The sequence below is a fragment of the Protopterus annectens genome, chromosome 1.part1 (genome assembly GCF_019279795.1).
Source record: "Protopterus annectens isolate FY-2018-M chromosome 1.part1, PAN1.0, whole genome shotgun sequence".
In the NCBI taxonomy this organism is placed as follows: domain Eukaryota; kingdom Metazoa; phylum Chordata; order Ceratodontiformes; family Protopteridae; genus Protopterus; species Protopterus annectens.
The window spans coordinates 923,741,417-923,757,110 of record NC_056726.1 but is presented as its reverse complement, the minus strand read 5'-3'; the positions used below and the strand labels follow the sequence as shown (position 1 = coordinate 923,757,110).

The 15,694-nt window shown below is 39.9% G+C and overlaps 1 protein-coding gene across 1 annotated transcript in view; it reads left to right on the top strand.

Annotated features, from left to right (window-relative positions):
- Positions 1–5,035, top strand: part of LOC122807955 (gallinacin-13-like) — a 36,435-nt gene extending 31,400 nt beyond the window's left edge. Inside the window, exon 2 of the mRNA XM_044078990.1 lies at positions 4,724–5,035. Coding sequence (XP_043934925.1) covers positions 4,724–4,869 — 146 coding nt within the window. The 3' untranslated portion in view covers positions 4,870–5,035. The remainder of the gene's footprint in view (positions 1–4,723) is intronic.
- The last annotated feature ends 10,659 nt before the right edge of the window (positions 5,036–15,694 follow it).

The window sequence follows — 15,694 nt, the reverse complement described above, 5'->3', positions numbered from 1 at the left end:
CACAGGCTACTGAAGTTCAATTAATATCCCACTGCTCTGACACTAATATGTGACAGACCCCTCTCTACCCTGGGACAGTAATCAAGGGGCCTCAGTCCTCATCACTGACCCTGGTGAGACATAGTCACTAAAACCAGGAATTAATTTATACAGTATTTTAAGATGCTTCTCTCTGTATCAAATAAGATGTCCCCCAAGAGCACACAGGGAACATGTACCAAACCTGGGACTGGACTCTCTGTCTCTCCAAATCCCAAACAAGACTCATTTTGGAGCACTCTGCCTCATTTCCAAGTAGCTGACAGACCCACACCTGGATATCTGATTTTCACACACACACACACACACACACACACACACACACACACACACACACACACACACACACACACACACACAACACACACAAACTCCTGGGAAAGGCTAGTACAGAATTACTATATGTACCCCTTCTGGCCTGACTGTAAGGTAACCTCACTGCCACCATCAACTGCTCTCAAGCCCTTACAAGGGTATTCAGTTATACAGAGTAAAATCAATACTAGCATAAATGATAGAACGTAAGCAAAGCTGCTTTCCAGAGTTGCCAAGGCATCACTAAAATAAGCACAAGTTCTCTCAAGATGTTAAAAGTACTCTCTAAAACACCAGCCACAATGAACAGTATAACAATGTTTAACAATACATACTAAAATTGAAAACATGAGAATGCTAAATATCAAAGTACAATAAACACAAGAATTTCTTTCATAGGAGAAACAAATAACACAGTTGGACAGATTTAAACAGATGCAGAAAAATACTACTTAATTAATCTCACTGTTTTTCCTGTCTAAAGAATAACTGTTCCCTAGCTAAAATAGTTAATACAGCAATGCACAATATGGATGCTAAGCTGCTTACTTCCACAAGGAAAGGAGATGAGCTTCCAACAGATTGAGCTGAACTTAACTAACTGTGATAACTGACAAAAATCTTTCATATTAGATTCCAAAGAAAACAAAACAAGCTACTGTGTGAGTTCCATCCTCTTGGTGCTGGTCATGTAATTACATCAAGTTTGATCCCCTGACTCTGGTACAATACACACTCAGAGCTTTGCTAAGATCTGTTGCAGCATTTGAAAATTACAGAACACTTTCAAAAACCTCTACTCTTTACTTTCAGAAATCTTTGTTTGAACATAAACATTTAATGAGTTAATAATAACATTGTTAATACATTTCTAACATAAGCATCTGTACAAGTCAGTGTAATAGTCAAACAATATAAAATTATTTACAAAATGCCAGCTAATTATGCTGGCATATATTACACATACACTGCCCTATTCTCCTTGGGACAGACGGTAATACCTTACATCGTCGCAGCTTACATAGTCCTCACTTGAGAAATTTTCTGCCGTTTCTCATTGTGGGTGGCCACAACACCTATCCTTCATTGTCAGGATAAATCCTCAGCAGACTTCTTTTATGGCATGGTGTTGCAATTGCAATTGCAGATCATCTTGCAGTGGGATAGGGTGGGATGGGGAGGATTGCCAATTCATACAGCAACAAAGAAAGGCGTAGCTGGGCACAGTTACATAGTGGCACTCCAGCCCATTACCGGTGTAATTTTTTTTCATGGAGTATCCATCAGCTTCAGTGCACCATCTTTGCCTTCATTGATATGGCCCCCTCGCACAGTGTGTTTTGACAGCCATTTGTCACTGTATCCCTAGTCATCTGTGAATAAGGTGATGTCTGTGATCTACTCTACTCAACCTCCTGTGTATTGTATATGAGAATGTATAGTACACAGTGTGGATTGACCACACGCTGACCAGCTTAAGTTATATTAACACTGCATGCATCATGTTTGTTTAGTTTGCCACTATACTATCTTTGTGTTCTTATCAGGCACAATAGGCAGCGACTAGCTGTTGCTACTTCATTTCTGCTGATGTGTAACTTGCTGGACACTGGCTTGGGGTGCTTGTGTGACTGCAGGTTGTTGCTGTCCTGCCTCACTATCTCTGGATGATGGTATTGATGCACCGTCCATGCTGATTATCTGTGTGAACAGCCTGATAACACCAGTATCTTTGGGTTGCCCATCCTCTCTTCTCATCATCATACTGTGTAGCACACACCATACTCAGAGCAGGCTCATATTGGAGTTTCTTAGCAGACATGCCAAAACACTGGACGCAGAGTTTGAGAAGATTGAACACATTCTACGGTATTGTGTATTTATGTATACGCTGTGTTATTCTGGAGTTCAATCAAGGTATGAAGGCTTTCTGCTGTCATAATCAGCCATGGATCCAGGGGATATCCAGCACTGCCTTCAACAGAGTATCAAGAGGATATGTTCAATACATTTTTACCCAGCATATTTATAGCCATATACATTAACATTAACTACCCTGCCTGCACTTACTAACTAGATGACCCTATGGATGTCAGTATACAAGAAACTGTGATACACCTGAGATGTCTGCCATGTATGTCAACTATGCAAATGGCTTGGGTGCTGTCTGCGGATACTGGTTATGATCCCATGCTTATCAGACACTACCTGGCACTTCATGGAATGAGACCCTTCATGTTCACAATCTTATGTTGCCAAAAGGAAGGTAGTGCCTTTATTGCTGTATATCAGCAATCTATAGCACTCATAGGGTACCTCAAGATTAAACTAATGTTGTAAAAGAAAGACAACGTGTTATCTCCACCGCTCTCTCTCTCTCTTTCTCTCTCTCTGTCTCTTTCTCCTGTGGTATGCTTGGAAATCATATATTCTCTTTGGCTTGTAGCAGAGTAACTATAAGAAACCTTTTGAGTATTCTAGAGACATAAACCTGTGAAATAACCATGTCCCCAGTTAAACCTTGAAAGATCCATGTAAATAGAAAAGAAGAGCTATACATAGTTTGATCTCTATGAGTATGGGAAAGCCAAATATTACTACACATTCTGTGTGTGAGTAGCATATCTATCAAGGCTTGCACAATGTCCAGATCTACTGTAAAGTTTTCTATTATTTTGTGGTTGGTGAAATAATGGTATGTCATCCACAGACAATAATATTATCTTTAGTATCAAGTGTCATCACTCACACACCAGCATTAAGCAAAGGTGCTCATAGCTAATCTGTGTTGCTTCACAATCACTCCTGCTGTACCAAGCATTCTGGATATCTACAGTACAGAGATTTTCAGTGTGCTTTATGTTTTATAGTCAGTCACATAGAAGTGCACAGTTTCATTCAGATAAAACTATGAATAGTTACTATGTTCACCTCACATATATCTCTATATTTTTAGGACCTCATTTCCTAACACAGTTTTATTTGTATGTTTTTATGTGGATAATTCCACACCTTTTCTCTTGCTTGTTTGAAGAAAAACTATAGATGAAAGCCGGACTGTGGCCAATTCTCATGCAAATCCATGATGCATAATATATATCTTATCAATGAATCTTGGCCTGCGTTAGTTGTAGAAATATCAATTACACAGCAAGAACAACAACTGAATGAAGTAACAATATCATATGTGTTTACAGTTATACTGTACATAATATAGAGGATTCTGCTGAAGTCTCCAATCATAACCAACTTGTAGTGTATGGAGCACTGCAAATGCATTCCAAAAGTGGGAAAAAGATAAACTTATTAAGGGGATTCCTAATGAAAGATCTGATCTGAACAGTGATTAGTACAGTTAAAAAAAGCTTGTTAAGGACACCTAAGCACTGCTAAGAACCTGCCTCATGCTAGGGAATAACAGCAGACAGTGGCATTTGGTAAAGAACAGCAACAAAATTAAAACAGCTTTTAAAACCTGTCAGATGCTTTGCTCAGCCACACTTACAAAAATTACTGACAGAGTGAAGTATTTGATGGCTTTTAAAGCTATTAGCGCTGCAGAGGAGCACTTTTTTTGTCTGCTATCTTTCTTACTTCTGCACTTTTTATTTACTGTAACTTGCAATAAATGGAGGAAATGAAGACCCATTCAATAGAAAGATGTATTATTGGGTCTCTGACCACAGCCAGCTTTGTATGTTCTTGACATAGATGCCAAGATTCACCTTTCAGGCATGAAATCAAAGTTTAACAGTGGTGAAAGACGTTTAATAAAACTTTGCAACTTCAGCATGGAGCACTTCCATGATACTTGGTGCATTTTGCCATTCCTTATTATCTCTTATTTTTCTTTCTGAGATCCATTTCCAAGTCTTGATTCAGTGCTAACTGGCCTTGTTATAGTTTCTACACAAAATTTGTCTCCTGCAAATTCTAATGTCAGGTTGCTCACAAATGTGCAGTAAAACTCTTTGATATTCATCAGCTTGACAAAGGTTAAGAACAATGTCTATAGTAACAGTAAACAGAAATCTGTGCAAAGCTTACCTTATGTGAAGTTCAGTTCTGCATTTGTTTCTTTAGACTAAATAATTACAGTGAAGAATTTAACTTTTATGACAGGTAAAATGACCTCAGGAACAGCATCAGAGAAGACAACATATACTACCAGTAGATGCTAGTAAACATGGGTAACTTGCTCACCATGTAGGTCTGCTACATACCTGTGGTAGAAATAGGGAAAAATAGTAATCATCAGCTAAGTATAAGCAAGTAGAAAAAAGACATTGTAATTAAAAGTAATTTGTGTTAATAACTCATAATCTTAAAGTACCATAAAGAAATTATAATTTTTACTGTTTTCATTTAGGTGCATTTCAAAAGTATCGAGACACAAAATACTGCATAAACAATGGTGGACGCTGCACAAAGTATCCTTGCAAGCAAAATGAAGACTACAAAACTACCTGTAATAACTATAAGTGGAGATGCTGCACACCAAAACAATGGTACTGATCAAGAAGAGTGGGAAATGCTAATCCTCAGTCATGCTCAGTCTGGTTAAGAAATGCAGTCCATTAGCTACAAGGCTTCCTTTATTAATGTCCACGTCTTATACATGTGTGTCAGCAGTTAAAATGCAATGGAATTAATCCAAAAATAAAGCTTGCAGTATATTCAGTTTCTTTTTGTGGTTTTCTAATTATTTTCACTGTGGAAAGGAATATCATCCCAATCACAAAGGAATAGCTCTAGTCAGAGGTATTGTCAGCTTTTGTCTGAGTAACAAATGGGGTGTCACGTGACTTGGGGTTGGCGAATGCAATGCCACTGGCAACTCTCTCTCTGTAGGAGGAGGGAGAGCATTGTCCTACCCGATTATACCTCTCCAGTGGAGATATGAGGATGTTCTTCATACGATTACTGTGGCAGAATTCTTCTCAAATGGGACTTACCTGCCTCTTATCTGCCAGGATACACTGCACTTCTGGCCAGTCTGCAAACCTCAGGCTCTTTCTTCATGCACTTTGCATTTGCCCTTAGCAAGAGTGGATGCACTGCTATAAAGGAGATGTATAAATCTGCCAAAACTCAGAACATTCTTGCTACTAGTCCACATATGCAGACTGCTTTCACTATAGCATCTAACCAATCATTATGATTGGCTTCATCACAGAACCTCAGACAGATAAGTACTGTTTTGAGGACCCTTCTTCTTTCAATATCTTTTTGTGAGAAATTTTTCTTATTTCTGTCTGCAAAAAAAGAATGTGTGACTCTGAGTCATATTCTTTAGAAAGCCTCCTACCTCTGTTGTTTGTTATTCTTAGGGGCTGAACACAAAGTAAAACTTTATGACATGCACTAGCAGTTCACTCCTAAGACCATGTGTAGTAGACTAAATACTCTTAAAATTTTTCATGAAATCAGAAGTTTCCACATGTTAGCTCGCACTGCCATGCCATCATCTGATTCATCTTTCAATGGACTCCCTCAGTCAAAAAAAGAGAAAAATATATATCTTCTTCCACATTGGCCTCATCCTCCTCTTCTGTCACATTTCACTCCCTCATAGTCTACAAGAAGCTAAGGCTCTCTTAACTCCTTCTCTGTTTCAATACCATATCCTGAAGGTACTGCTCAGACTGTAATGCCTCTATACTTCTTATCTCCCTCACTGTCTTTCTGCATCACTAACTTAATGGCTATTATTTTCCTAACTGAAACCAGCATTCTATTTTATCATGTACTATAATAGTCAGTGTCATACAATGCACTACCTAAGTACTATTTTTGGACAGTATCTACTCATAGGCTATGTATATGGTGAGAGTGACTATTATTGTATATAATGTTTTAACTCTATAGAATTGTCTAGATGTGTTGTACTTATTGTAATATCTTGTAGCATAGTTTATGTTCTTTCAACCTATTTTTGTATAGTATTTCTAATGTCATTTGTACTGTATTGAATTATACTGTATCTGCATTGTACTGTATATGGAGCTTTTCTCCCTGGGCCTCTGCTGAAAACGTGTTCTGTAGATCCAGTCAGACTACCCAGTAAACAAATTCCAAATACATAAATAAATAAATACAGAGAGTTGCTTGATTTTAACTAGACATTTCATTTTTCTCAGTTGGCCTGAGATGAGTGACTTTGGCAAGGTGGCTTAGTAGCCCTGGGATATCTGTCAGTTTCTCCTGGGGTCAGCAATGCAGCCCCTTTAAAAGCTGTTATAGACAAGTATCTCAGCACCTCCGTAAAGTCTGACCATATAGCTGAGTTAGCCAAGAACAAGAACTGAGACTAATTTTGATGGAGGGCCTAGGAGGGATTTACCAGCTCTTTGTTCATGACAATGTCCAGGGCTCAGTTATGGAAGTCAGAACTGTCATTTCTTCCTGGAAGACCATATATCTGGATATTCCACATAAACATACAAAGAAAACAAAACCGATTTCTCTATCCTTTACTCCACTTTCTAGTCAGAAATCTAGTCAAAATGACTGGTTTTGTTTTACCCAGTGACATTTCAAAGTACTTCAGACTTTTCAGCCTAGTCAACCATCATCATCATATTCAGCTTCTACTCATTTGAAAAGGAAAAAGGACTAATTTTCATGAGAGGGACAAGACTTTTCTGACTTAGAAGATGGAAGACTAAATCTAGCCTCTCAAATGTATTCCTGAGTCTCCCATCTTTTGGAGACCATGTCTGCCTAAGTTGGTGGCAGTCCAGGTGGATGTATTAGGTCCCATGGCACTTACTGAAAAGAGTATGGGAAGTTCCCTTGTGCCCTGGCAAAATTTGCCCTAGCTCCTATGAATACCACTTCAGCTCTCCCCTGAAAAGTGATGACTTACCTTAGAAGGACTAACCCAGTCAAAAAGTGTAATTAAATAAAAATAAATATAAAAAAATCCCATTCCCCTCAAGATTTGAATAAGATGTACATGATATGTTAGCCTCTGATTCTTCTAGTGAAGAGTTTCTTTTGGACCCTCTTTTGCCAAATGAAAGGCTATTCTGAATGTGAGGGCAGGATGGTCTAACTCTTAGAAAATATATTGCAAAGTATTGAGCATCAATACCCCTAAGCTGGTTGCCATCTCCCTGGTGACAGTTGAATTAAATGGTATCTTTTTGGCTGCTTACTATAACTCATAACCTCCAGTCCCTAAAAGGTTGGCTTCTGACTCTCTTATACTTTTATAAAAATCCTATAGCTGATCTAGCTGTCATTTTTCTTGGTACTAACAAAGGAATTAGGACTTTTCTCTCTTTTAAACTGTTTCTAATGACAAAGCACTGGCCTAGAAAGATATGGTAAAAAGGCATATAGCTCAGCCACCATCTGTTTCAGAGCCATCATATGTCAGACTCACATGTCAAAATTTCCACTGGCCATTTTAGCCACTATAAGACAAACTATTGCTAGCATTCCTGATTCTGATCTTAAATTTAACCTCCTAAACATTTTGTAATTCTATATCACAAGTAATTAATGGCACGGATACTGTTTCTACAGCAACTACCATTGGTATTACTATGGACAGGCATGCCTGGTTAAGACAATAATCTCCTCCTGAAGATATTAAAGCAAAATGTGTAAATGCACCCTTATCTCTCTCTCTCTCTCTCTCTCTCATAAAGGGAAATTTACCTTTCTCTTCACTGTAGTTTGATCTCGGAGTTGGTATATTTAATTAACAAAGGTTGCGAGGGTGCAATGCCCCCCCCCCTGCAAAAATGTAAAACACATTTTTTTTTTTTATTGAAGTTTCAAACTTTCAAAACTTCAGTGCTATGATCTTAAACATATGAAATTCTAAGTTTTGAAGTTCAGGCTTCCAAATTAGATCCCTAACTATCTATATATATATATATATATATATATATATATATATATATATATATATATATAGATAGATATATATATATATATATATATATATATATATATATATATATATATATAAAATATATATTATAAATATATAAAAATATATGTGTGTATACATAGGTTCATAGGTTGTTACTAGGTTATTGACCCTAGACCACAAGACATCTGCAACAGCTGGAAAGGCTGCAGAAATACCTCACTAAAAGAATCACAAGCCTAAAGCAGATGCCCTATGCTGACCATCTAAAAAAAACTCCAGGTATACTCTCTGACATATCGTCTACTCAGAGGCGATCTCTGCTTAACATACAAGGCCATGTCAAACCCTGAGCTGTTGGACATGCTCCACTTAAAGAAATCCCAATCCTTCACAGCCACATGCTCCAGGGATCTAAACCTTGTCATCACAATGAACAACACATGCTGGATGGATAGATTCCTGACCCAGAGACTCCCCATACTCTGGAATAGACTGCCCATACTTGTCAATCAGTGTGCCTGCTTGGCCCTCTTCAAAAGGAACCTTGTTGTAGATTTCCTCTCCGGTCCAACTGGTGAATCTGGGAATCTTGAGGCAATGTTACAACTGCCTCATGTACACAGACAACCTTCTCCTCCTCCCAAGAAATTCCAACACATGTGAGAGATGCAACCATATAGCCAAACTGGAGGCTAAGCTCTCTCAACTCAGTACTGGCGTAACCAGTCAGGAGGAGAAGGAAACCACACTCACTACAATTCCAGTCTCACATAGACCTACCACGACAGCAAACCAAACACATAAACACACAAAAACATACTCGGAGGCTCTAAATAAAAATCTGCCTAAGCAGCAGAGACCTCCAAAGCAGACACCCAAGCAAACGCTACCCCAAAACAAAACATGTGCAACACATAGGTTCATAGATTAGTACTAGGCTAACTGCCCTTGTAAGCCATTTTAAGCCTAGTCAATTATCCCTTGGGAGACTTGAACCCTGCACTTTGTGTTTGTAAGGCAAACACATTAACCATTAGGCCACCCTCCCAACCCCCTCAATGTCTCACTGTCTCATAGCTCACAAAGCCAGTGTGCTGAACAGTCACAGCCCTTAAGGCTAAACAACACACCTGATACACTTGTAATAGGTGACTCTATCGTCAGGCACACTGACGTCCCGCTCACCAGGCTGAACAAGGAGAAGGCCACGGTGAGCTGCCTGTCGGGCGCTAGGATCCGCCACATAACACAAGCACTCAGGTCACTCCAAGGCAAGTACAAATATGACTCAATCATTGTCCATGCTTGTGTGAATGACCTGAGATGTACCTCCCTGGACTACATGAAAAGAGACATAGAGGAGCTCTCTGAGCATGTAGCCCAGGCCGGTATGACCCTGACCTTGAGTAGCATCTTACCCTCACCAAGAATGATGCCACAATATGAAGACAAGATGATCAATTTCAACAATTGGCTTAAGTATTGGTATCATTCAAAGGGGATCCAATGCCTGTCAGGCTGGGATGACATGCTCAACAAGCCATGATGCTTCGCTAGGGATGGCTTGCACCTGTCACCCCTGGGATTTTGGATATTGGCAAAGGCTCTTGCTAACCCCATAGTGCCTTTTTTAGGCAAGGCTCAAAAGACAAACCCACCTCCATAGGTATCACAAGGGATAAGAAACTAAGAGTAATGATACTCAGCGCCAGAAGTCTAAACCTCAAGATGCACGCACTCGAAACTCTTCTTAGCATGGAGAACATCGATATCTGTGCAGTAACAGAAACCTGGTTCAAGGCTCCCGAGAGCACCCCAGCACTACCAGGTTATACCTCATACCATGCTTTTCGGCCCCAAAGCTTGGACCGAACCACAAAAGGAGGGGGAGTATCAATATTCATCAAAGATACCCACACCTCCAGGTTGATGGCACAGCATGAAGCATCAGAGACTATCCATGTGCAACTAACAGTGGGTAAAACTGCCTTCCAGTTTATAGCCTGCTACAGACCACCTGCCCAAACCCAGGAACCCCACTCAGCCTTCCTAAGAACACTGGAAAATATGAAGGTCTCTCCAAACACCATTATATTGGGCGACTTCAACTACCCGAACATAGACTGGGAGCATTACTCTAGCTCCAACACCCTAGCCCAAAGGTAGCTAGAATTTATAAAGTCAAATGCTATGGAACAACTTGTTACCACTCCCACAAGAGGGGAAAACATACTGGACCTGATCATCACCAACATGGGGACTCTATGCTCCAAACCAGAAGTGTAACCCTCACTGGTAAGATCAGACCATAAACTAACCTCACTGAATATTCACATCCTGACCACACCCCCTGCCCAGAAAACTACAGTGAAAAACTTCAGGCACACTGACGTCCTGCTCACCAGGCTGAACAAGGAGAAGGCCACGGTGAGCTGCCTGTCTAAAGCAAATTTCACACTCCTCAAAACCGAGGTGGAATCCTTCAAAACCCCCTGGGCCGGTGGAAAATACGGCCCAGACTGCAGAATCCTTTATAAACGCATTCTATGAACACCTTCAGGAATGCATGGATCATGCAATCCCAAATAAAACCAAAACCCAATCCTCCAAAGGCAGATGTCCTGTCTGAAGGACCCCAGCCATAAACAAACTATACAATAGAAGGAGGAAGCTACTACATGACAGAGCAAAATCCCAAAAAGGGAAGGCATCTCTGATCAGTATTAGCAAAAAACTATGGGCCCTCATAAAATCGTCTAAGGCCAGCTTCGAGAGAAAAATTGCACAGGACACTAAGGATAATCACAAGGCTTTCTTTAGTTATGTTAGGAACCTGAGCAGGAATTCCCAGATATGCTCAGAATTAGTCCAAAATGGCAAAAAATACACAGAACCCACAGACATTGCCAACATTCTAGCTGACAGGTTCAGCGCAAACCCCCCCACCTCCCCACCAAAAGGGCAAATATCTATCCCAGTAGAGTTCTGCCCCCCTGACATCTCAGATGCTCAGGTAAGAGCCGCCTTCTCCAAAGCAAAAAACATAGCATCAATGGGACCAGACAGTGTCCTGGGCTGCATCCTACATGAACTCCAAGAAGAGCTAAACCCAAACGTAAAACTACTGTTCAATCTCAGCCTTACTACAGGATATGTACCCAAAAAGTGGCGTACAGCAACAGTGGTCCCTCTCCACAAAGATGGTGCCTCAATGGATCCTGGAGACTATTGCCCCATAAGCCTGACTAGCTTGGTCTGCAAAGCTATGGAAAGGATCATCAAGGACCTCATAAACAAAGATATTGGGGACCTACAGACACTGGATCCTACCCAGTTCGGCTTTGCTAAGGGCAGATCCTGCCTCTTAAACCTGGTTGATTTCTTTGAAACAGTCACCAAGGCCATTGACGAGGGGATGGTGGTCCACACAGCCTACCTGGACCTCGCAAAAGCCTTTGATACAATATCCCACTCGGGCATTATAGATAAGCTCACCAGCTTAAATATAAACCTCTATGCCACTAGATGGGTTGCAAACTGGCTCAAGGACAGAACCCACATGGTTAGAATTGCTGGAGCCATGTCAGACTCTAAACCAGTTACAAGTGGTGTCCCACAAGGCTCAGTCCTGGGACCTCTCTTGTTCGGTATATATTTCTCGGAGGTACAGGCCAACACGGAAGGACTGTGGCTGACCAAGTTCGCAGATGACTGCAAACTGGGTGCCATAATAGACTCTCCAGCCAACACAAGCATCCTCCAAAAGGGCCTCATAGAAACAGACAAATGGTGCCAGAGCCATGGCCTCAAGCTAAAGGCCAAAAAGTGTATAGTCATCCTCTTTGGCAAAAACAAAGTGCCCACAAATTGCCACATAGGTGGTAATCCATTAAGTACAAAAGAATTAATTAGGGACCTGGGGACCCAAGTTGATAGCAATCTCTCATTTGACAACCACGTGGCCAAAGGGGTTAGAAAAACATTTTATATAGCCCAACTAATCATGAAGGGATTCACATCTAGATCAGGGGAGGTCATCGTGCCTCTTTACTCATCCCTCATCAGGCCCATAATTGAGTACAATGCCCCTTTTGGGATGTACCTTACCAGACACCTGCAGCAACTGGAAAGACCCCAAAAGTACCTCACCAAGAGGATCAAAGGGCTCAAACAGATGCCATATGCTGCCTGGTTAAAGAATCTCCAGCTCTACTCAGTGGCATACTGCCTGCTCAGAGGCGATCTGTGCCTGACGTATAAAGCCATGTCCAACCCGGAATGAATGGACATGCTGCACCTCAAAAAATCCAAATCGCATCGAGCTACGCGCTCGAGAGACTTGAACCTCAGCACTGAAATAAATAGGACATGCTGGAGGGACAGATTCATAACCCAGAGGCTCCCTTCACTCTGGAATAAAATCCCAGTCCAGGTTAGGCAGAGTCCCTCATTGACTCTCTTCAAGAGAAATCTTGATGAGTGGATGGGAGATTGTAGGTTTACCCCGGGTATCACTTCTGTGTCACTGTTAGACAGAGGCACAGTATACTAACCTCGAAAAAGGGCATAGCAAAATGAATTTAAAATGGATGGCGAAAGCCAAACACACTCTTGCTAGGCTTATAAATGCCCTAGGGCAGATAGCCTAGTATGAACCTGTGAACCTATGAACCTATATATGTATATATATATATATATATATGGTTCTACCTCACATAAACGAAACACCAAAACACCGACAACGCAATCACCGAAACCACATAACCGACAGTACAAAAACACGAAATCCCACATGCCCGACAACGAAATAACCGACGGTACACAAACACGAAACCTCATACACTTCACACACCACAATCAACAAACAAAACACATTCCCCGTCCAAAAAACACATACACAACACAAGCACACCAAAATCCCTACAAACCCACACTAAACCTCACATACACAACTACCTACAACCCTAACCCAAACCCTAACCCTAAGGTCCGTCACTACCGCACACTTACCTGACCCGGGCCCCTAACCCTAACTCACTTATCCCCTAACCCAAACACAATCACTACCGCACACTTACCTGACCCGCTCCCTAACCCTAACTCACTTATCCCGCCCCTAACCCAAACACAATCACTACCGCACACTTACCTGACCCGCTCCCTACCCCTAACTCACTTATCCCGCCCCTATCCACACTTACCTTATACTGACCTAACGTCCGTCACTACCGCATACTTACACAGCCTTTTCCCATTTCGGCATCCTCAGCGTCGGTGCTTTCATCCGTCGGGTCGGTCTTCTGCTTGTCGATCTTCTAGGTCCCGTCGCGTCGGTCTTCTGCGCTGTCGATCTTCTGGGGCTCGCGATTTCCCTGTCGATGTTCCGGCGTGTATATATATATATATATATATATATATATATATATATATATATATATATATATCGATGTAATATGTATACATGTGTACGTGTGTGTGTATGTCTCTCCTGATGTGTGTGTGTGTGTGTGTGTATATATATATATATATATATATATATATATATATATATATATATATATATATATATATATATATATATATATATATGGGTCGACTGTCTTTAAACAAAATTATGTTTAACTGAATTTGACTTATCCGAACCCACTTCTCCAAAGTTGCATTCCATTGAATGCACAGACTGCTGAAATCTTTTCCCTGTGAAAAGTACCTCTTGGCCACCATGGTGAACTCTTCAGTGTAGTGCGATCTCGGAGTTGGCATATTTAAGTAGGAGTGGTGTGGGGGGGGTTTACTTTTGTTCCGTTTAGGTTAATTCCCATGGTGGCCATGTGGTTCCTTTCACAGATAAAGGATTTTGTCAGTCTGTGCATTCAGTGGAATGCAACTTCAGAGAAGTGGGGTTGGGTAAGTCAAATTCGGTTAAACGTAATTTCGTTTAAAGAAAGTTGACCCATATATATATATATATATATATATATATATATATATATATATATATATATATATATATATATATATATATATATATATATATATATATATATATATATATATATATATATATATATATATATATATATATATATATATATATATATATATATGGATCTAGGATGTTTGCTCGACTGAGCAAAAGTCAGAATCCATAAAACCCGAACACACTTTAACGACCTACTTTAATATTCTCCCAACGAGACCACACTACAGTGGGGAAAAGGGAAACTTCTTTTACCCGCACCATAGTACAGCCTCAGCAACAGTCATACTTTTGCGAAAGTGCCTCTTCGGTGAAAAGCACTTTCGCGTAACTATGCACAAACATTTGGATTTTGGTCGTTTGCTCAGTCGAGCAAACGTCCTAGATCTATATACATATATATATATATATATATATATATATATATATATATATATATATATATACACATGTGTGTGTGTGTGTGTGTGTGTGTGTGTATGTGTGTGTATGTATGTATCTCTATATGTGTGTGTGTGTGTATATATATATATATATATATATATATATATATATATATATATATAGAGAGAGAGAGAGAGAGAGCAAGAGAGAGAGAATAGATATATATAGATATATATATATATATATATTATATTTTGTTTTATATATATATATATATATATATATATATATATATATATATATATACATATATATATATGTATATATATATATCTACTTGATAACATTGTGTTATCAAAACACTGAGTATCGCAACATCGACACCATAACATCAGACTATCACAACATGTAAAACCCATACCAGCAACTCACAGAACTTTGGAAGCAACACACCATAACATCAGAAACTTAGAACGTTGCATAGCCCAACAATGAAACTTAGGGATAAAAGACTTATGTGTACAGATGTTAATATGCCGTAATGCTCCATTTTTTTGTTGTAAATGTATTGTACCTATAATAAACCATCAGCAGATTAAGAAAAAACAGCAGTAATCCCAGGCTGGAGATAATGGAACAACACACCAGATATAGTAAACCTAAACACTGTGTAGCCCAGCATTTATCATTGTGCGGTACACCTACACACTTAAAAGTGACCGTATCACTTTAAGACATTGTATACAATACCAAAAACATGGCACACACCACAGTCTCAGAGTGTTAGGCAATCTATACCCTATGACTAAATCACAAAAGGGTAAGGATCTATTAATAATAGATGGCTTTGTGTACAGTCTTGAGAGAACTGCTAATTGTAAGAAATGCTGGTGCTGCAAGTACAAGCATGCCGATAAATACAAAGGCAGGGCAGTGACAGTACCATTGTCCGATGGTGAAGAGCTCTGTAAATTGGTGGTCCATAGTCACACCGACAATCTGGTGGAGATGGAGATATATCTTATGTGCACTAAGCTAAAACACAAGGCAATGCTTTCTAGGGATACTCCATGCCTGATCGTGGATGA